Genomic DNA, 22,769 nt, shown 5'->3' on the forward strand with positions numbered 1-22,769 from the left:
ATATTTATAAATTTAAAACTAGACATTGTGTGAACAACCTTTTGAAAAAGTTAACAACTTTTTCTACCCCATCCACACCACATCCATCATCGACGATGAAGGATGCGATGGACCGCCGGAGTTGGAGGAGTTACGGTTGTTGGATAGAAAAAAAGGGAGAGAGGGTTGGGTATTATATCTATTATAAAGAAATAAATGTTTTTTAGTAATAGGTATTTGTTTTAATATATTAATTAAATTTAGTTTTAATTATTCAAATGCTAGTTTTACAAATTAATGGGTAAAATAACCTATTTGCCAATATGTACAAGGCAAATGAGCTGACTTAATGAGACAAAACTAACTGGGTTAGTGTTAAATAACTAACAGTGTTGGATTTCAAAACGTAAAGTATGGAACATGTCAAATTGAAAGATAAAGGACAACCAATTAAATTGAATGTAAACATAAATGACAATACCAATGATTTTTCTTTTCTTTTTTTTCTTTACTTGGTTTTTCTAAAGAAAAATTTTTTGACTTTTTTATTTCGTGGGAGGGGAGGGATACCCCTTACGCACCCAATATTTTTCTCTCTTTAATTTGTTTTTAAGGAAAAAATGACTTTTTTTTAACACCCCTTCAATCATCACCGCACACACCCATAAATTTTCTTTTTATTTCATTTAAAGAAACAAATTGACTTGTTTTTACGGGAGAGGGGAACCCACCCCCACTATCCCAAAAATATTTCATTATATTTCTTTTTCATTTTAAGGAAAAAAATGTTTTTTTTTTGTGTGTGTGGTGTACCCACCCACCACTCCCTGCTCTTGAAAAAAAGCTTACTAACTTTGATTTTTATTTTTTAATTTTAATCGAGAAAAAAGTTATGTGTGGGTGGGGGATACCCCCACCTGCATCCCGGAATTTTTTATAACGTTTTATTTTTTTGTGTATTGGGGGGGGGGGGGGGGTTGGATGGGTCTGTGAGCTGAGAGGAGATGTGGAGAATTCAATTTTATTAAACAAGTTACTAGGCGTTTTAGATTTTCAAACATTCTATCCCAATTCCAATTCCAAATCCAATTTCAATTACTTCAAAAAAATTCCACGAACTGAACGTGTCGTAAGATAATTTTTATAATCAAGTCTAAATGCTAACTTGTATACCTAATGACCAATATCTGAATGTTAACCTTTAGTAGACTTAATTCTTAGGCTGCTTGTCCAAATGTTTGGCCTAACATTTAAACCATATTAAAAAAAAGGGTTGAGAAAAGTAGCAAACGAATCACTGCGGAAAAACGGTCGCTAGACATACTCGTGAGACGCAATCCCGTTGCCAGATGCTGATCAACCCAAGTTCGTCAAGAATAACGACCAGAGCTAGACTAAAAGAATTATTATATAGTAATTGACATACGTCTCCTAAAAGTTTTTGATCTCATGAAACAATTTCTTGGGCCGACCACTATTTGTACGTGGTGTCAATGTTAGGATTCATGCCGCTTGCGATGGCGACATTAGTGGTGAGGGTGGCTGGTGATGGTCGGTGACAATTATTGAATTTGAAACTGAATAATCGAATCCTGTGGTTTTTTAATTCGATGTCAGTTTCTTTTTTATAACTAAGTCCTGCTATTAATTCTTGTTATAAAAAAGCATGCCTGAAGCGATTTGAGGCGAGAGGCGACCTAAGGCGAGGGCCTCTTTGCTTAAGGATAGTTTAGGCGAGAAGTGTCTAGAAGGCGAGCCTGATGCGAGATTTTAGGCAAAAAACGACCTAAAACGAAGTTGATGCGCTTGTCGTTCATACGCAAGTAGTTGTTAAGCATCAAAATGTTGTACACTATGATTTTAGGTTGTATGTGTAGGAAGTTTAAATATTTTATATATAATGCTTTAATATAGCTACATTATGGGTTGGGATACTAAAAACCCATGAAATATACATATATAAAAATTAATTAATATGTTTGTCTCGCTTACAAAAAGTGCTCGCTTTTGCGTCTGACGTTTCGCGCTTCTGTTCTAAACAACATCGCTTTTCTTCGCCTCTCTCTTTTTAAAACCAAGGCTATTATTAAATTAGAATCGATCTTCAAATTTTTGAGTCCGATTCAAATACTGAACATGAACCCTATAGATATAGGTAACATTATATCCGGGTTCATGATGTTGGCTCAATTGTTGTTTGGCCCAAGTGTAAGGCCTAACCTAAGAATTAGAGTTTTATTATATTTGGTAATGTCTTCACTAGAAAGTTAGGTTAGTCTATATAAACCGAGCTACGGTTAGACATTAGAGAGTGTGGAGTTGGTGCAACCGAGTTAGGATTCATCAATAGTCAAACCGAGTTAGGGATGCATTGGTATCAGAGCCAAGTTCAAGAAATCGATTATTGAGTTACGAAGATTAGCGTGAGCAGTGGATTGAGGAGAAGCTATCATAGGCGCATATCGGAACCAAGTTGGGTTTTCAAATCGGAGTTCTGAAACTGGTATCTATGAGCGGCGACAGGTCACGGAACTTGTGCTGGCGGTTCATCTTATCCGGCAGTGGTGATATGAAGAACAAGAGGTTTCCTCTTAGATAAGCTTTTAGCAAGACAAACGGGATTTTAGTTACCGCGTGAGACTTCCGATTTTACGATGTGAGTATTTTGTTTCTGATTCGTATATGTTCTAAAGAAACAAGAAAGCTCATAAAGTCAAAAGTTTTTGTTTCTGATTTATTTGTTTTCTGATTCAAGTGTCACAAAAGTCAATAACAAATATTATTTTAAGTACAAGCACAAAACACAGGGGTTTGCTTCTTGAATTATTTTTTTTTTCTTTTCGAATGTAACAATAAGAAAAAAGGAAAAAAAATCAACAAGTTGAGTTTATTTTATACGTGTTTCGGTTTTTCGAGAGGTAGTCGTAACCGAGTTTCGTGAATACACGGGTTTGGTTCTAAAAAGTTGTTCAGATTTTTTGGTTTGCGTTTGTCAACGAAGTGGACCAAGGGGGTTTGACACCATCAATGGCAAGTATCAAAGAAGATCCGATAATACAACCCAAAAAGAGTGGGGGGGGGGGGTATCATTGCAGGTTCCAAAGCTTAATGAAACTAATTACATCATATGGGCCATTGTGGTGAATATCTTAGACGATCAAGAGTTATAAAAAGTTGTTCAACCGAATTAGGGTGCGGTTATTGATGCAAAGAAGAATAAAACAGCAAGAGCGTTTTTGTTTCAAGTAATAGAAGGTGATATTCTTCTTCAGATTGCTCAATACAAGAATTCCCGAGAAATATGGACAACTTTAAAGACATGGTATGTTTGGGCTGACGAGTTCAAGATCGTGGGTCAAGCCAAATGGGTCAATGAAGAACCAATGATCGTCAAAGGCGAAGAAAGAATAGATCACATGTTCAGTGTTACCGTTGTGCTGAGTTCGGTCACTTGGCGTATATGTGCCCCGGAACGTTTGAAGAAAAAGAAATAATCTAATTTGAACAAAATCGATGATTTTGATCCATCTTTGTTTATGATAAAAGGTAATCAAAAGACGGTTTTACCGAATGAAGACAGAGTGATTCCAAAGCGTTTCAAAACCGAACCAATGGAGAAAGATGTTTGATATCTCGACAACGGAGCATCGAATCACATGATGGGTAATAAATCGTATTTTTATGAATTGAATGAACAAGTTACGGGAAATGTGAAGTTTGGAGATGAACCTTGTATTGATATTCGGGGAAAAAGGGTCAGTCTTAGTTGAAGGAAAAACGAGGGAGCAGAGCTTGTTAATCGATGTCTACTACATCCCGAGCCTACAGTGCAATATCATAAGTCTTGGTCAAGCAACGAAAGGTGGATGCGAGATTCACATGAAACATGGTTTGCTAACCATGAAAGATGATACAAGTAAGCTTTTGATGAAGGTGACAAGGACCAAGAACCAATAGTACAAGATTAGCTCAAGATAGCAAGTCCCGATAAATGAACTAGCATTTGAATGAAGAATTTTGCAGGTCGGGATCTTCAAAGAATTGGACCCAAAGAAGACAAGTCAGTTATGAGCCAGATTTTAATCAAAGATCCAAGTTCCAAAATTTAAAGTCCAAAGAAGAGTGTTCAAGAAACTAAACGCATGGTCAAGAGAAGGATTCAAACCCAAGGGAAGACGAGTAATGATCAAAATAAGCAAGTGTTACTTCAAGTCAAGTGGAGCCCAAGAGATCATGAAATGTTTCGGGAGAATCAAGAGAATAATGACAAGCGTGAAGTTGAAGACCCGCAAATTTCGAGTAGGAAATTAGGGGGTGAGTCGGGTGAGTTGGATACAACAATTGCGGGGGTGATTGTTGGCTCAATTGTTGTTTGGCCCAAGTGTAAGGCCTAACCCAATAATTAAGGTTTTATTATATTTGGTAATATCTTGACTATAAAGTTAGGTTAGTCTATATAAACCGAGTTATGGTTAGATGTTAGAGAGTGAGCAGTTGGTGCAACCAAGTTAGGGTTCAATAAGAGCCAAACCGAGTTAGGGTTTGAGAATTGTAATCATTTTTTTTAGTTAGATTTTCTGATTAATATTAAGGAGAGTTATTCGTTTAATTCATGTTTGATTATCGATCTAGGACTTTACATGACCCTTCAAAAAGTAGTGACTATGGTTACCTGTTAATGCCAATGTAGCATGTATTATTATTACGTTCTCTCTTTTTTTTTTATTTGTTATTACATAAGTTTTATAAAAGTGTTAGAAAAAGTTTGTTCACCACACTTGAAAAACTCCATATAAAGTTTCCCATATATTATATTATATATTATATATAGAAATACAAAGTGAGTTTTTTACCAAAATGGGGGAGAGGAGAAAAATATTTATCAATGTGGGTGATTTGAAACCTATTTATCAAAATAGGTTTTCCTTAATATAATAAATTTATCTTTTCTCACCCTCATTCTTATTAAATAAATTAATTCTATTAAAAACTTATATATAAAAAAACATATATAAATGAGTTTGAAAAGTGTTAAAAAACGTGGGTTAAAATAAAATTAAACTTTTATTTTTTTGTTTATCATTTCGATTAAGATATATTCCTGTAAAATATTTCTTATATTCCTATTTTTATTTATTTATTTATTTATTATCAAATGAGTTTATATTTCATTTTGTTGACTTATGTTCTTATAAACTGTTTCTTATATTTATATTTTTATTTATTTATTATCAAATGAGTTTTTAAAAAAATGAGTTTGGAGTTGTTTTATGGTCTAGACCGATGTTTCAATTTTTTATGTTTTATTTTTTGCTTTTGAAATTTCATTTTCATCTTTTTCTATAAGTAACATACGTTAAAAAATAACTTACATCTCCATTTAAATTTTGTTGAATGGAAAAATGTATTCAAACTAGAGCACTTTTTTATATCATAAGCTATACACAAGTGTCAGTAATTTATTTGTACGATGACAAATTGAACCAAACAGATTCCGAGTAAACATCGTTACCAATATCGTTATTATGTCCAAATTAGTTATTAAAGACTCCTATGTAAAATAACTTAAAGAAAACCATAAAAATAACAATAATAAAGAAATTAAAAGCAAAGAGAATAAAAAATAGTTTTTCTTATAAATCAATTTTCATAAAACAAAACGTAAATGTTGGAAACGGATTCCAGAAACTTTTTTTTTGAATAGTTTAATGGAAAAAAAAGATGTATTTTATTTATTTAAATTATTTTTTATCTATGATTTTTATATATAAGTTTTTAATAGAAATTAATTTATTTAATAAGATTGAGTGTGAGAAAAGGTAAATTTATTAAGAAAAAACTTATTTTGGTAAATAGTTTTCAAATCACCTATATTGGTAAATAATTTTCCCCTCTCCCCCATTTTGGTAAAAAACTCGATACAAAGTTGCCAAATTATTTGGGCATATATGCATTGCAAAAGAGAAAATATTTCAATCATTGTATTTGCCATATTTATGACCAGTGTTTTAAAAACCGCTTTAAACCGGCAGGTTGAACCGGTTAAACGGGATTTCGCACAACAGGCCGGTATTTTGAGTTCGGTATTTTTTGCCGGTTTGCTAGAACATCGTACCGGCGATTTTTGTCTAAAATACCGGTTTTTACCTGCAAACCGGTTTTATGTCCAAGAAATTTTTGATATTTGCGGCCCATATTTTTTTCAAAATTACGTTTAACCCAACAATTAACATTCAAATGTGTAAACTTTAGGACTATTTTTTTTAAAAACTGAGTGTTTTTGCATTATTTTTTTTAATATGGATTAACTTTTGGATTATTTTTTGTTATGAAATCATTTACTTTTGGGTTATTTTTGAATTGTAGTTACACTTATAGTAAACTATAAGGTAAACTATTCAACCGGTCGAACCTTCCGGCATAACCCAGTTCAACCGATTGTATCATTTTTTAACTTAATCCGGTACAAGTAAAATACCGGTTTTTAAAACATTGTTTATGATAACATTAGATATATACAACTGAAAAGGTATCTTGAAAAGCAGCCCAAATGATTATATATTTAATAAAAAAATTTGGTAGAAAACAATCGTATATACTCGTCCTGACAACTATCATATGATATATATGTACATGATGTTACATATTAGGAAACCGGCCAGTTGATTGAAAAACATTTTTGGGTTGAGTGTTTCGAATGAGAGTGAACTAAAGAACTCGAACGAAATAATAAAATGAGTTTGGTTCGACGATACACGTTTCAAAATAGGAATCATATCTACACATTAAAAAAACAGTGTTCGATTCTTAATTTGTTCCACCTAATTATCAAACCCGTAGATTGCGAACTACAGTAGATGATAGAGCACTTTTGATTTCCTTATTACTTAAAATTTAATAAGAATTGTCTACCACATTCTTATGATGAAAACCAAAAGCAATGCCAAAAAAGACAGATGATGAGAAAAAGGTAAGGTTGCAACTTAAGATAAAGGTTACCTAGTCGGGTCCCCCACCACCCTATCTTGTAAGCATGACTTCATCTCCCTTCATCATTAAGAAAACCAACTTAACTCTATTATATATATAAAAGGTTCAATCAACCGGTTATTAGTTAGATATGATGAACACGTTGCATATAGATTTGGGACCGGCTGTTGTAGCAGTGGCTATGTTCATATTGTTGTCGCCAGGGTTGCTATTCCAGATGCCAGCACGAACCAGGGTGATCGAGTTTGGGAACATGTACACAAGTGCCATGGCCATTCTGATTCATGCTGTTTTGTATTTTTGTATTTATACTATTTTGGTTGTAACTATCGGTATACATATACATACTTGATCATTCCTCCTTGTGTCCTTGCTTATTTCTTTCTCACATTTGAATTGTGCTTCTTGTAATTATAAAACATGTAACTTCACTGTTTTTTATTATGTGCAAATAGTTCTAAAAAGTAAGAACTTTTAATATTGGTTGTAACTGATGTTTGCAAACTTGGCTTTCATATGATGATAATCAACAAACCTAGCCGGTTTTAGGCTATATGAACGGATTTCACCTTGTGTTGATACAGTTTATTTGCACTGTTAATTCAATTCCTAACAAACTTTATTGTAATATATAGAAGTGCTATATTAGCGAATGTATCCTAAAACATGTCGATCATATAAGTAAAATTTGAAGGTTAGAACAAACTAAAACATATTTAAAGTCGTATATTCAACTACGTATGACTTTTAAAATTGTCTATTTAAATTCAAAAAAGTTTAGATAGTAAATTATAGAACACGTCTAGGTGGAATGGTTATAATTTGTTCATTAGTTTCATTAATGATTTTAACTGATTTTAAAATATTAATGTTGTACAGAAAACATATATAAATTAATAAAATATTATGGTTGCATGATCTACCGTTTTGAGGGTTCTAGAATGAAGGAGGCTTTCATGGGGGTGGGTCATGACCAAGGTGTCATTATAAGAATTTTACCTTATAGTATGGACACATATAGTGAGAACATAAGTCGTCACTATTAGTTAACTTGTAGTAGCGACGACATGTCCTCACCATATAGGTTTGGTCATTGTTAGTTTGTCAAGCTCTATAGCGAGGATATGTTGTCGATAGGTAAATTAATTTGTATATATTTTCAATTTGTTTAAACAGTATTATTTAAATAAGATACTTAAAAAAGTATATTTACTTATAGTGAGGATACGTTGTCGCTATAAGTAAATTATTTTTTATTTCAATTTTCATAAAATACTAATTTTTAAATAAAAACCATAAATATGACGTTTAACGTATTGTACGTGAGGACACATTGTCGTTGTAGATAAATTAATATTTATTTTAATTTTCATAACAATAGTGTGTTATAAATTAAAAAAAAATTAAAGGGACGAATAACTTAACATGAGACAAATTGTTGCCATATTTAAACTAATTTTATTTTAATTTACATTAAAATATTGATTTATAAATTAAAAAACTTAAAAAAGACTATTCAGTTATAGTGAGGAGGACATGTTGTTGATATAGGTAAACTAATTTTTGTTTTAACTTTTTTAAAAAAAATAATTTATAAAAAAATACATATATTTTAAAAATAAACAAAAAAACAAATAGGCTAAACGGGCCAACACGTGAACCTAAGGTCCTAAGCACGCCATGACCCGTTTATCACAATGTTTAGGAATTATTATGTCGTGGCGAAAAGCATAAATTATTGTATTAGCAACAATTTAGTTAAAAATTAACATACATTTATTATAATGTTTAATGTAGGAAAAAATTTAACAAGAGGCTGAGCTAATGGAAAACGAGTCTGGTGATTCATCCTTCGATGATATTGAGTGTATGAGCATATACAAGGCGTGGGTCATGTTGTGAGAAAGCCAACCCCCGATATGTCCTCAAGTAAATCCACTCCCACCCCTCAACAATATTGGAAACAAAGTGTTACGGATGAGGTGAGAGATGACGTTGTAAAACAACTCGAACCACAAGTTCAATCGTAAATGAATGACCAATGGGAAATATTGGAACAACAAATACGACAATGGATGCAACAAGATTTTGACAAGCAAATGGAATAAATGCGCAAGGATCTTGAGAAAAAATACCGACATCGACGTGGTGGTCTTGATGGTAGCACTGAGGATGAAGATGATTAGCCATGTTACTTAGTTTCTAGTGGTTTGTAGTTTGTACTTCTTGATACTTTGGTTTGAATTTGTTTAACTTGGATATTTTGGTCTATATGCATGGTTTAATTTTGAATGATTTGGTTTGTGGTTTTTTTATAATGTTCTACATGTTCTATATTGTTTTAGTGCTGGGTTTTTTTTGGTTTTGTACACCAAGATTATTAAAAATTAAAGAAATTAAATTTAAAAAATTTAAACCCTATAGAAGGGACAAGTCGTCGCTATAGGTCTCTTACAAGTCGTCGCTATATTATTTCCTCATTTATTTAATTGTTATTATTTATATTTTTTTCCTCATAATTACGTCCACTTACAGCGACCACATGTCCTTGCTATAGGTAAAACATTAATAATATTAATTTTTGGATTAATTTGAATATATTATAAAAATGATTTTTTTATTATTTTTTTGCACAAATGTTTTGTGACGACATGCTCTCACTGTATGTCCATCAATAACGAGGACCCTTGTAGTGAGGACTCTATGGTCCTATTGCGATGAGCCTATAGTGACAACTTTGATAGTGACAAAATATCCTTGCTATAGATGAGAAATGACCTATAGTGAGAACACGTTCTCGATACATAACTGAAGTTTCTCGTTACTAAGTCTTTATTCTTGTAGTCGTGTCACTAAAGATGAAAATATCTATATCGTTTTAAAGGATGACATTAATAATAGAAACATTAACTATATGACAATATATGCAATCTAATGTTTTAATTTAAATAAAATTTTGCAATCAATTTTATTCGGCTTAGGATCCTCTCACATAATTAGAGATTTCACACATAACCTTTTCTATACGGCTCATATAGGGCTATACGTTCGTATAGCACTTGAATTGTGTCAATTTGTGTCGGATGTTTGTCGGCTATTGTTGGTAGTGCTGTATAGCCCTATACGGGCTATATTTATGTGATTTGTGACTTTAACATTCTATGTAGCCATCATCCACATATATTATCTGGCCTGCAACAAATTTTTTTAGCAATTTTAGCGCACTCCTTTACGACCATTTTATATTTTGTTTCACTAATATATAATATTATTTTTTTATACTGAAAAGTTAAATTATATGATATTTTAAAATAGGATGAATTGTCTATTAAAATGATATAATTGAAAAAAGCATGTGTATCTAGTTGGCAATCAACTCCTCCGGGTCTGGAGTTGACGCTCGTTGTCTTCAAGGTGACATAATCTGTATATAATTGTAAAATATTAGAAAATATAGCCGCTTATAATTAAAAAATTGTTTAGAAAATATAGTAACTTAATTATATGTTGGCATTCAAGCAATTCTTATTTGGTTTTACAGAATATAAGTGTGACAAGCCCGTCGCACGAAACCGGTTTGACTACCTAGACCGAACCATTTGTAATAGGTCCGGTTCTGAGTTTTATAAATCATGCAAATCGGTTCTCCGGTCGGGATGACCAGTTGCACACCCAGGATCCAACACTACTTAACACTTCAAATATTACTGCCACTGAATCTGCTTTGTTCTTTTGTTTTTTATTTATTGAACCATGATATAAATAATTAAGTAATATAACATAAGAAAAAAATATTAAATAGTTTCAAGCCAAATCTACAAACCATGGGCTGAAGGAACAAAATTAGCCTGCAAGTTACCCCATTGAACCAAAAAAGGATACACATGTATGGATTCTCGGTTTGTTTTGAAATTAACATTATGCATAAAAATGGATGATTCTTACTTAAACTTTCAAATCATTTGTCCTTTGTTTAAGAAGTAAACCACCAAACCTGTATAAGACCCAAAAGTTTTCTATACGGTCCCACCTATTTCATTTTTGCCGGCGCTGGTCCCAACTATCATTTTGGCTGGCAACGGTCCCAACTTTTACATACATTGAATCCACCAGTCTCCGTTAGGTAAAAACTGATGTGTCTGTCCTAGTTGTCAAAATCAGCTGACATGTAACATCTTGAAATTTCCTAGAATAATAGTATTTAATACATTATTTAATTATGGTGTAATAGTTTACTCCGATTAATAGAGAAATAATAAAAAAATATTAAAATAATAAAGATGGAAGGTTTAGTAGGCTAATTAAATGGAATAAGTATGGACCAAAAAGGAAATATGAGCCTTAGGTTCATGGGATTAAGAGAGTATAAATACCTCTTAAACCCTAATCCTTTCTATTTCTATCAATCTATACACCATAGCCTCCCTACACACTCTAAAACACACACATACACCACCCCTCACGACCACAAGCTAGAGAGAGATCCAAGATCGAAGCCAAGCCTAGATCTTGTTAGATCTTTAATATACAAGCAAAATACAAGATTAAAGATCATAATCAAGCTAAACCGTAACCTAAAAACGAATAAAGGTACGTTCTTTATCCTAAAAGGTTATGTTTTTATAAACGGTTTGCCATGAAACTCAAACCTAGAGTAGATCGGGTCTAGATAAGTCATAAAGTTGCAAACTTGATGATTAAAATGGACTTAACGAACTTATGGTTACAAACGGCTCATAAAGAAACCCTAGATCTAGTTTGAACATTTTACCATAAATGTTCAAGCATTATGGTTACACGGGTCAAGTTTTGGCTGAAAACGGTTAAGAAAATGTTTATGTGTTAATACTGAACCATAATAAAGTGTTAAGGTCATGAAATATAATAATAGTTATAAACGGACTAAAAAGCTTCAACTCGTTCGGTTACAAATGGCCTAATCGATTACACTGGCCACATTCGATTACAATGGTTTGGTTCACATACAATAAGCTAGTTCGATTACACCAGCTTAATTCGATTACATGGAACCAGTCGATTACAATGATGTGACTCGATTACAATGTTCAAATTAGATTACTTTTTAGTTTTTTAATTTTTTTTTTATTTTTATTTATATTTTAAGTTAGATTTTTTTATTATTTTTTTAATTTTTTTTAAGGGATTTGTTGTGTGGTCATAAATCCTTCTCACACTTCTCATTTTTGTCTCCCTTTGTATTTTTTACTTTACCATATATCTATATATATATATATATACTAAAAACCAAAATCTACCCATCTTACAAAACTTACTATTAATCAAATTTCTTATATATTATGCTAATGATACAAGTCAATATTGCTTTAATGTTTATGTGCCTCATTAGAGCACATATATTCTCTATTTTCTCAAACCACATGGCACCATACACTACACATTTTCTGACCATTCAGGACACACCTCTACGAAGCCATCCTTTGTTATCGGTCATGTGGGTCATAACATATGTATATTGTACATTAAAACATCTAAAATCGTCTATGGTCACTACATGCGGGTAAAATAACTTCTTGATAATAATGAACAAATATCAAAGAGGTTTCAAATAATTTTTGTCCAGAAGTGTCCATAAACTTTTAAAATTGACGGTTTAATAAATTGATGTTAATTGATCGTTTCACTCCGTTAGAGACTCGTTTAGTTAATGGTTTGAAAACCCACGTTTAGTTAATGTAATGTAAAGCAGAAACGATAAAATTAAGAGAGAGTTGTTCTAAAAAAAGTAGAATATTTATTAGAATTTAAATGATGAGGCGATCACATGAAAACCCCATATTATATAAAGATTTTTTAATTTTGACCGGTTTGCAAAATGAAATTTTGAGAGAACAAAACAAAAATGTAAAATGAAATTAAAATATTAAATAAAGGACTAAATTACTATTGATAGCTAGAAAAGCCAAACTATTATCCCCTGCTGTTTAGTAGTAGGATATTTTAGGTTCTTCAGTAGAGAACTAAGTTTGATCTTTACTTGTGTTATTTTTGGTGGATATTGATAATGAATGATCTGAGCTAGGTCTTGTTTAAGGTTGTTAGCTCAGATTCCGAGCTCACTCGTATTTTCATTCCACTGTGTGTTACGCCAGAGAGTTTTACTCTTGTGGCGCCATAATGATTTTCAAGTGGCAGCCGGTAGTATGGTTTCTCGGGGGAACACCAAACCAAAATCTCAAGCCAACGTGAATCTGGTTAAGATAACATGGTCTAGTCATAGTGGGGGCATCGGAGCTCTCCAAATTTAAAGAGTGCGATAACCTAAATACAAGAAATTCGCCGTTCTAAAAAAAGGAAAGCCAAACTAATTATGGAAAGATTTAAATGTTGTGAAAATTGAGGAAAATCTTATTTAGTGAAACTTGGGGGCTAAATTTTGGAATTTGGTTAAAGACGTAACGCTATGGGGCGCCGTTAGGTGGTTTTTTGGGGCGTCGTGGGGCGCGGTCCAACCAAGGGCGCAGATGTTTTAGGCGATGCAACGGCTGGCGCGGTGAGTGAATATGTGTGGGCCCCCTCACTTTCCTCTCTCAACCTCACACACACACACACACATATATATATGTATATATATATATATATGGGCGTCAATGGGCATTAAACCATAGCGGAACATTATTGGTTGGGGGCTTCGAAGCCCCCGGTGGTTACGTGGCGCTGACGTGGCACTGGGGAGGGGCTTCGAAGCCCCTCACCATAGAGGATGGTCTAATAGTCGGGCCATGATGGTTTGTCGGATGGCCTGGGTCTTCGAGAACCTTTCCTTAACTAGTAGTGGTCTTCGTAATTCCAAGCATAGCACATGTTATGTCGTTTTTAAGTTTGGACTTTTTGTGTTATTTTATACCAGTCAAGATATGTAAGAGCCTGCCAACTATCAGATCAGCTACTCATCAGTGTATATATCATACGTACTAGTTTCCACATATAATTTATGAGCTTCTAGTGTTGTTGGTGACGCTTGGTGGCAACAATGAACAAGTGTAAGGATAAGGTGGTGGGGTTTTGAAGATAAGTACCTTTACACTTTATAATCAAGTTGCAAATCTCAATCTTTAGGAGTCTTTTTTTTTGAAAGGTGAATTTAGGGATGGAAATGAAACCCGAACCCGATGGGAATACCCGAAACCCGACATAATTGGGACGGGTATTACCCGTCCTATTAGGGTATGGGACGGGTTTGGGATTAGTTTAAAAATTTTCGCCGGTCTGGGACGGATTTGAGATTTCTAATATACCCGATTACCCGACCCGATCGATTACCCGATAACGTTGTCCCATTTACCCGATTATATACCCGACTAACCCGACACACACACACACACACATATATATACATATATTAACAATACATTAAAAGAATGGTACATTATATTCTAAACATACGATAATAATATCAACCATTAATGAATGTTTGACCTTTCATCTACCATCTTTCACTGTAAGTTCTAAATGATAATTACCAAATACAAAATCTCCTTGGCCGCCCAACTCCTTAACATTCGTTACTATTGATGGTTTTACGGTGTGAAATAAGTTCAATATTCCAACAACTCACATGTCAAGTTTTGACTAAGATAATAATTTTTGGTAACGTTTAAGGTTATCATTCTTTGTAATCTATTAGTGATACTTTATTAAAAACCCAATAGAAACCCGACGAGTTTTGCGTCGGGTATACCCGACGGGTATTTTTAATAAATAAATGGGAAACCCGAAACCCGATGGGTATCCCCGAAACCCGAAGGGTAATTACCCGATAAATACCCGACGGGTCTGGGACGGGTTTGGGACAGAGTTTTATAATCGGGTCCGGGTCTGGGAATACCTAGACACGTCCCAGACCTGACCCGTTGCCATCCCTAGGTGAATTTCTTAATCCCTTGTTGGAAGTGGGTTTTAAACCAACAACCTTCCCAAACCTTAGTGTATTAGAAGCTTTGTCTCTATCATTGGACCACAACCCCAATGGCAATCTTTCCAACATATATGCCAATTTTTATAGAACATTTCTCAAGACCATATTTGGCTACGACATGTATTGAGAGGAAGTGTTACTTGATTTATTACACTAGACTATAACATTTTTTTAGTTTTTTTCCCCTAAAAAAACTTTACGTAACAAAAGCTTATCTTCTTATTCTTTATTCTGGATAATTGTATCAAATGATAACATAGTATAAGTTTACATAAAATATAAAAATTAATTAATTGCATACAATAATACAAGCATACAAAACAGACATCCTTCTTAGGATTAACGGACGTGGTATAGTGCATATGTGTGTATGATATACATATACATATACTAGTTTGAGACCCGTGTAATACACGGGCAATTAACAAAAATTTTAATATTTAAACATTAAGTAAAATACAATTAATAACACGGTTGTCATATATTGTTAATACAATTACAAAGTACACTAAAATTACAAGGATTATAAAAAAAAATCAAAATTTACACAAGTATTTTATAAATAAGAGAAAATTTCCTTGTACACAACATTTGTTGTTGTATTTGTCAGATTACCTTGTTTATCAAGAATCAGAATCTTTAATCCACACCTGCTTGTAACTCTTGACAAGGCGACGTATAGTTGTCCATATGAGAACACGGGTTCCTTTAAGTACAAACCCACCCTTGATAACGATTGACCTTGGCTTTTGTTTATCGTCATCGCAAAACATACTGCAAGGGGAAATTGCCTTCTTTGAAACTTGAAGGCTATTTTGTTATCTGATGGAGTCAGTGACGATCTATGAATCAAAACTCTATGACCAATGTTAGTTCCAGAAATAATTTTGGCTTCAACTACACGAGTGCCTAAAGATATAATCTGTAGTCGAGTACCGTTACATAAGCCTTCTTTCTGGTTAAGATTTCTAAGGAGCATAACAGGAACACCAACTTTTAGCACCAGTTTGTGGTTTGGTAGTCCGGATATTCTTAGACCATTAAGCAAGTCAGGAGAGTATAAAGCTGTATCAACAGTGTCATTGATATATTCTGAACTGCATATGGTATCTGAACTTAAGTACTCGACTTCATCAGCTGGAAAATTGAAGAATACTAAAAATACGGGATATTTTTAATTATATTGAAATCCAAATAAGTGGAAGTTGTTAAGTTTTAAATTTGGCAATATTCAATTAGAGGATTTTATTTAATTCTGTTTAAAGTCAAAATTGGTTATACTATTTTAAATAAAAAAAGAAATATTTCGTAAAAATATCTTTATTTTTGGTTAAAATGAGTTACTAATTTGAATTTATTTCCTAAAGTCCTATGAGTTTGACCACTCATAATTTTTGTTAAAATGAGTTTATAATTTGATTGACTATGCATAATGAAAAATTATAATAAAAACAACATTTTAAACGTAACCTTAAATTTTGATGTTGTATTTCTTTTTGACTACATCATTTTCTAAAAAATATAACTTATAAAAAAATGATATACATAATGTCAATATAACCAATTTATTAAATTTAAAGATATTGAAACCGAAAATAGTGTTATTTGTTAAATTTGATATTATGTGATATAAAAGTAATCTGAAACCGTTTCCTAAAAATCTTCATTTTTGGTTAAAAATGAGTTTGTAATTTAAAAAACGAAATTATCTCCTAAAAATATGTTTAATTTTGGTTAAAATGAGTTTTTAATTTGAATTTATTTTCTGAAGTCATATGAGTTTGACCACTCATATACCTACCTAAAATGAGTTTCTAATTTGTTTGACTAAAAATAAGAAAAATTATAATAAAAACAACATTTTAAACATAACCTAATAAGTTAACAGAATATAATCTGTTGTATTTGTTTGAGACTACATAATGTCTATATAAATTATAATATAACGAATTATATTGAAATTTAGAGACATTGAAACCCAAATTAGTGTGAGTTGGTAAATTTTATATTTTATTTAATTCTGTTTAAACTTAAAATTGGTTATAGTATTTTATAAAAAAACGAAATGTTTCCTAAAAATATCTTTATTTTGGTTAAGATGAGTTTCTAGTTTGAATGTATTTCCTAAGGTGCAATGAGTTTGACCAGTCATAATGTTTGTTAAAATGAGTTTTTATTTGATTGACTATGCATAACGAAAAATTATAATAAAAACAACATTTTAAACATAACCTAAAATACATTGACTTTTTTAAACTAATTTGAAATAATCTGTTTTTTTGTTGAGTTTGACCACTCATAATTTTTGTTAAAATGAGTTTATAATTTGATTGACTATGCATAATGAAATATTATAAAAAAACAACATTTTGAACGTAACCTAAAATACATTGACTTTTTTAAACAAAATTTGAAATGATCTTTATTTTTGTTTTAATTATTATTTAAAACTTAACATTACAAATCGGAAACCCAACAAATAAAAAAAACAACTTACTCGATAAAAGTTTAGTGAATGCACATTTGGTTCTTCATGACAGTACGTAGCATTTACCAATTAATATTTTCAGAGTCCGCGCTATTTTTCATCATCCACTTGGACACAGTAACCGAGATACACCGGTCGATGAGCTTCTTATATATACTACGATAAATATCCATCTTTCCACCTGAACAAAACACTCGGTCAACACAGCCCGTTGACCACAAATTATAAACTTAAATGTATAAAGCGATTTCGTTAATCATGCCTTTTAACTTCTGTCCTAAAGCCTTTTTCCACCACGGAACATCAAACCCCTGTGTCAACAAAATTAAATTATTTCAAAATACTTTTTATAAATAAATATGAATATAATGATGTAATGAAATATTTACTCTTTTTCTTGCTTCAATTGAATATGGGGAGTCAAAGTAGAAGTCATATGAATGTTTGTAGGCGAGATCAGCCAGTACCTTTGCTAGTATTCAAACAAAAACTTATTAACGATACTTGAAATTAATTTGTTTGTTTTTAATTAGGTCAAACAAACAAACAAACAAATTAGGGCGAATTGAATATGAATATAGTAGTGAATCGAAATGAATTGAAATAACCTTTGGCTTTCTTGCCGATATCGGAGAAGATTTCCGGTCCGGTATTCATATTTGGCGTTGAAGGAGAGTTTTCGATGGATGGATGGATGGATGGATGTGTGGAAACCGGAAAGAGGTCGTGGAGTGGCGGTGCGGGCAATGGTGGTAGTGGCTGCCGTGGAGGGTGGGTAATGACCAGGAGAGGGGGATGGATGGGAGTTTGGATAGTTGTGTGATTTAAGGTTTAAGAAGGAATAAAAGATCCAGATCCGAATTACACACAGGGTGGGTAATGACCCATAGGATTCATATTTGAAAGATGGGTTAAAAAGTCTAAGAATTGATGAGAATTTAACAAGTGACACTTAGTGGTAGTCTTTTATTAGAGAAGTTAGATTAGATATCATTGCATCATGGTTAAGTTATTTGCATAATACCTAGATGTGGTAATACAACGTGACGTTGAAATGAACTGAATGTGTTGAGCAGTATATTAAAACAGACAACCATTAATTGATATTAAAGAAGTGTAAACACAATGTATGAGGATAAGATTCCTATTATTCAGTGATTCTTCAAGATTTTAAAAGAATGTTTATATCCAAATGTGTGAATCAAAAAATATAAATTTGAGAAGATTTGCCAGCTAAACGGAATAAAATGAACTAAATCAAAGAAAAGGTTACAAAGGTTGATTTCGAATCTCTCTTTGGTGATATTTATGTCAAATCTCAAGTGATACGATGAGGATGTACCATACATAACTAGCTATTTTTAAAATTGGTGGGTTTACATGTTGACTAATGACTACAATAACCTTTTTAACTTTTTTAAGTGAGGAATATGATATAGATTAATTTGATTTTGAGTTGTCTACAAGTACATTTCACTGGTCATAAATGTTTTCACAGTCAAATTAATGGTTTTACTGGTTCATTGGTGGAACCAATTAGGCCGGTTGGACCAAGTCTTCATGCAATGGAGTTTACAGTCGATATTTTATTCGGTGACGACCAAACATCACGTCCACTCACAAGAAAAGCTCGGTTAAATCGGGATCTTAAAGATGCACACGAGCGTTTGGTAGCCAACTACTTTGCCAAAGACGTAACTTTCACAAGCGAACACTTTAGAAGGTGTTTCCGAACGAGTAAACGACTATTTTTAAGAATAGTCAATGATATACTGAGAACATATTCGTGGTTTGAGTTACGTTCGAATGCGAGAGGGGGAAGAGTGCATTGTAGCGATACGACATACAACGTATAACACGGTTCATGATGATTTGCATGAGTATCTTCAGATGTTTGAAATAACGGTACGCAATAGTGTTTATCAGTTTACCAAAAATATTATTAAGTTATATAGCAAGAAATATTTACGTAACCCTACTTGGAACGATATTCAAAAATTATATGAACGACATTAAACAAACATGAATTTCCTGGAATGCTTGGTAGCATTGATTGTATGCATTGGGGTGGCAAACTGTCCTAATGCTTGGCGTGGTCAGTACATTCGAGGTGATTATGCACGGCCGACTATATCTTTACAAGCAGTCGCTTCACAAGATTTATGGATTTGGCTTGCCTACTTTGGTGTTGCTGGTACAAATAATGATTTAGCGTTCCTCCATTAGTCGGGGTTTACAATAATATGTTTCTGGAATCTTCATGGTATGTCCGCTACATGAAGGACATGGTTGGTTCTTTCACGATAAGCGACGAGTGCATCTGTCTGCTGTAAAATATTGAGAACCAATTTGATTCACCAAATCAGAACGACTTGATTTTCAAGATTAACCTCCAAGAAATGTATGTTGACGACTTCCCATCCTCAATTGGTTAACTTGTCCCCTAATTTGATATCTTTTATCTTAAACTTTGTTACTTTATTCCCTAAACGAGTTATTTACGAAATCTAGTGAATTAACGAATTATAAACGTAACCCCTATATAAACCAACACCCTTAGACCTTATTCCTCTACTATTTATCGATTATTCAAACTCAAATTGTAACATCCCCAAAATTTCTATCCAAATTTGACAAATAGTAAAAGATGTGGGATAAAACATATATTCAAGTTAAGTAAATGGAAAATGAGATAAGAAAATAAAAGCATTTCATGTTAAGGAAATAAGAAAGTTCATCCCACATTGGAAGAAAGAAGAAAGTGGAAACATTCCACATGGGTATAGATAGGAAAGAGAAATTCCACCCACATTGATAAATTATAAATCTTGTGAGCTCTTTGTGAGGAAAATAGTTTCTATTTTTTTTATTCTTATATGCCAAGACACACCCAGTAGTTCTAGTGGAGGGTGCGAAGCACCAGACGCGTACACGCACAAGCTTGGGCACGGGCGAGGAGCGCATTGTGACGCTTGAATCGCCTTGAGAGCCGCCTTAGTATTTTTGGAAGGTAGAAGGACCAAAAGTGGAAAATCCAGATTTTTGATACTTCACGCTACGCGAAAGACAAATCACATAACCCAAAGTTCGGCGGTTTCGCGCTACGTCCGCCCTATGAGAATTGGCAATCACGCATGCAGGACACGTGTGGACATGTGGCATCACGTGTGGACACGTGGCATCACGTGTTAGACCACGTGGTGCCACGCGGTGTAACATTTTGGATTTTTTTGTATTTGTATCCGTATTTTTTTACCTGATTCGGGAACGTAATTCGGGTATTTTGAATTTATAAAAATTGTAATTATTAGTGATTAACTTGGTTTAACTTATTTTATATTTTCATAACTGTCAATTATGCCAAATAGTCCTAAAAAACTCTTAAAATCACTTAAAATGGCTAAGAAATGCATTTTCAGAACTACATGCACTAAAACTATCAAAAATCAAAATTTGGTAAATGTGCTTTTTAGCGTCGCGCGAAGGAACACTCTATGCTCCTTAGCGCCACACGAACCAACATCTGAGCATCATGTTTTGTGTTTGATCATCGTTTAATGCTAAATCTTTCCTTAATCGATCATGTATCACGAAAATTGAGCTCCAAGAAAAGTAATATGATGTTAAATAGTGTCTAGGTTCATTCCCACCATTTTCGTTGAGATTATGTTAATCAAAAGACCCGATTTCATCATCAATGCAATATTCGTTTTCCTAAACGAATCGATTTCTTGTCCAACAAGTTGTACCTCTGCCTATATAATCAAACCACACCTTCAAACCCTAAAACTTCCCTGAATCATCATCATCTTCCATCTTCCCCTTAGCCTCCACCCTCCGGTGTTTAGTGTTTTATTCATCAATTTTATCGTTCAGTTTGACTTTCAAGTTCAAGAAACGTTTGACCACGATTTCTCCCTAGTTCTAATCACTTTCAAAGTAAGTTGTCTTCTTCAAATTCATAGGTTTTTTTAATCTAAAAAAATACCTCAATCAATTTTACTGATTGATGGAGTCTCGGTGGTCAATTTAATCCCGACCCGTTAATGGTATTGGGCAACTCATTTAACTTATCAGTTTCTCACACCCCTTTTTAACCCTTTTACATATTTTGGGGGTAACATATATATATCGTATTCAAACCCATTTGCTTATTAATTCTTATTACAAACTACAATTCGCATCATGGACTTGTGTTTTTCCTTGTTATTTGCTCAAAGATTACGTGCATGGATTTCTTCGATAAGTATGATCATGCGCCCCCCTTTGCACTCAGGACCGTGTTTCAAGTGGAAAAGGGAACCCCGATCCCAGTATGTTGGTGCACAATCCCAACTGGAAAGGACCTTCGGTTATTCTTTACACTCAGAACCTTGATTCGAGTGTAAAGAACCCTTAATTGCTTTTCTCCAGTTTTTCATAGAATTGTATGGTTTATATGTAGTATTTAAACTGTGCGAACTCGCCAACTATTAAGTTAGTTGACATTATTTTATATATATGTTACAGGTTCAATTATTAGAGGATGAAACAGATGAAGACACTAGAGTTAGGATATTTTATATAAGTGTTTGAAATGTTTCATTTTCATTGTAATTTATTTATTTGCAACAACTTATGTACTTGATGCCTTTGAAGGAATTAATGATTATATTGTCACTTAATAGTGTCACATAGCAATCTGTACGTCACACTCGAGCGTTTCCGCTTAAGCCGGGGTGTTACATTAAATGTCATTCTTTCGTTTTCCAACAAAAACCCCAAATCTTAATTAACCCTATTTAAATCCTTTATATTATCTTCATCATTTTATTTCCATGCCATTTATCTAGGTTTTTTGTTTTAAATTCGGGTTTGTCATCTCGCTTATCTTCATCTTGTAATTTATTCTTTGTGCTTGCCTACTTTTAAGAGAGTAATTCACACCTCTTTTTACTCTTTTATTTTTTGGGTAGCATGCGCACCACAACCTCATTATTTACATCGTTGAGTCCTCAACCACAATTAATATAAACTTGTTTACGTGTATTTACACGTTCAATTGTATTATGCTTGATTAGCCATGTGTTTATTTATTGTATTGGAGACGCCATCCTCATCCTCATTAGTATGAGCATACGCAAATAAAATGAAGAAAACTTACTCGAAATACAAGATTGCTCGTTCCATAATTTGCTCAGAAATTGTAAAGTAATTAGAGATAACCCTAAGTAAATAAAATGAAGGAAGCTTACTCGAAATACAAGATTTCTCGAGAAATAAATCACAAGACAAATAATCAAGTATAAATCATCAAATAAGCAACCTTGCTAGGAATCAATAAAGAATTCCAAAAAAACAACTTAAGACATTTCA

The 22,769-nt window shown here is 32.9% G+C and overlaps 1 protein-coding gene across 1 annotated transcript; it reads left to right on the forward strand.

Annotated features, from left to right (window-relative positions):
• The first annotated feature begins 7,101 nt into the window (after positions 1 to 7,101).
• Positions 7,102 to 7,475, forward strand: LOC143625738 (uncharacterized). Its single transcript, XM_077095997.1, has one exon. It carries the CDS (start codon positions 7,103 to 7,105, stop codon positions 7,319 to 7,321), a length of 219 nt encoding a protein of 72 aa, XP_076952112.1. The 5' UTR covers position 7,102; the 3' UTR covers positions 7,322 to 7,475.
• The last annotated feature ends 15,294 nt before the right edge of the window (positions 7,476 to 22,769 follow it).

Source organism: Bidens hawaiensis, unplaced genomic scaffold (genome assembly GCF_021521415.1).
Source record: "Bidens hawaiensis isolate Kalapana, Puna unplaced genomic scaffold, B.hawaiensis_p1.1 tig00004234_1, whole genome shotgun sequence".
Taxonomy (NCBI): Eukaryota; Viridiplantae; Streptophyta; class Magnoliopsida; order Asterales; family Asteraceae; genus Bidens; species Bidens hawaiensis.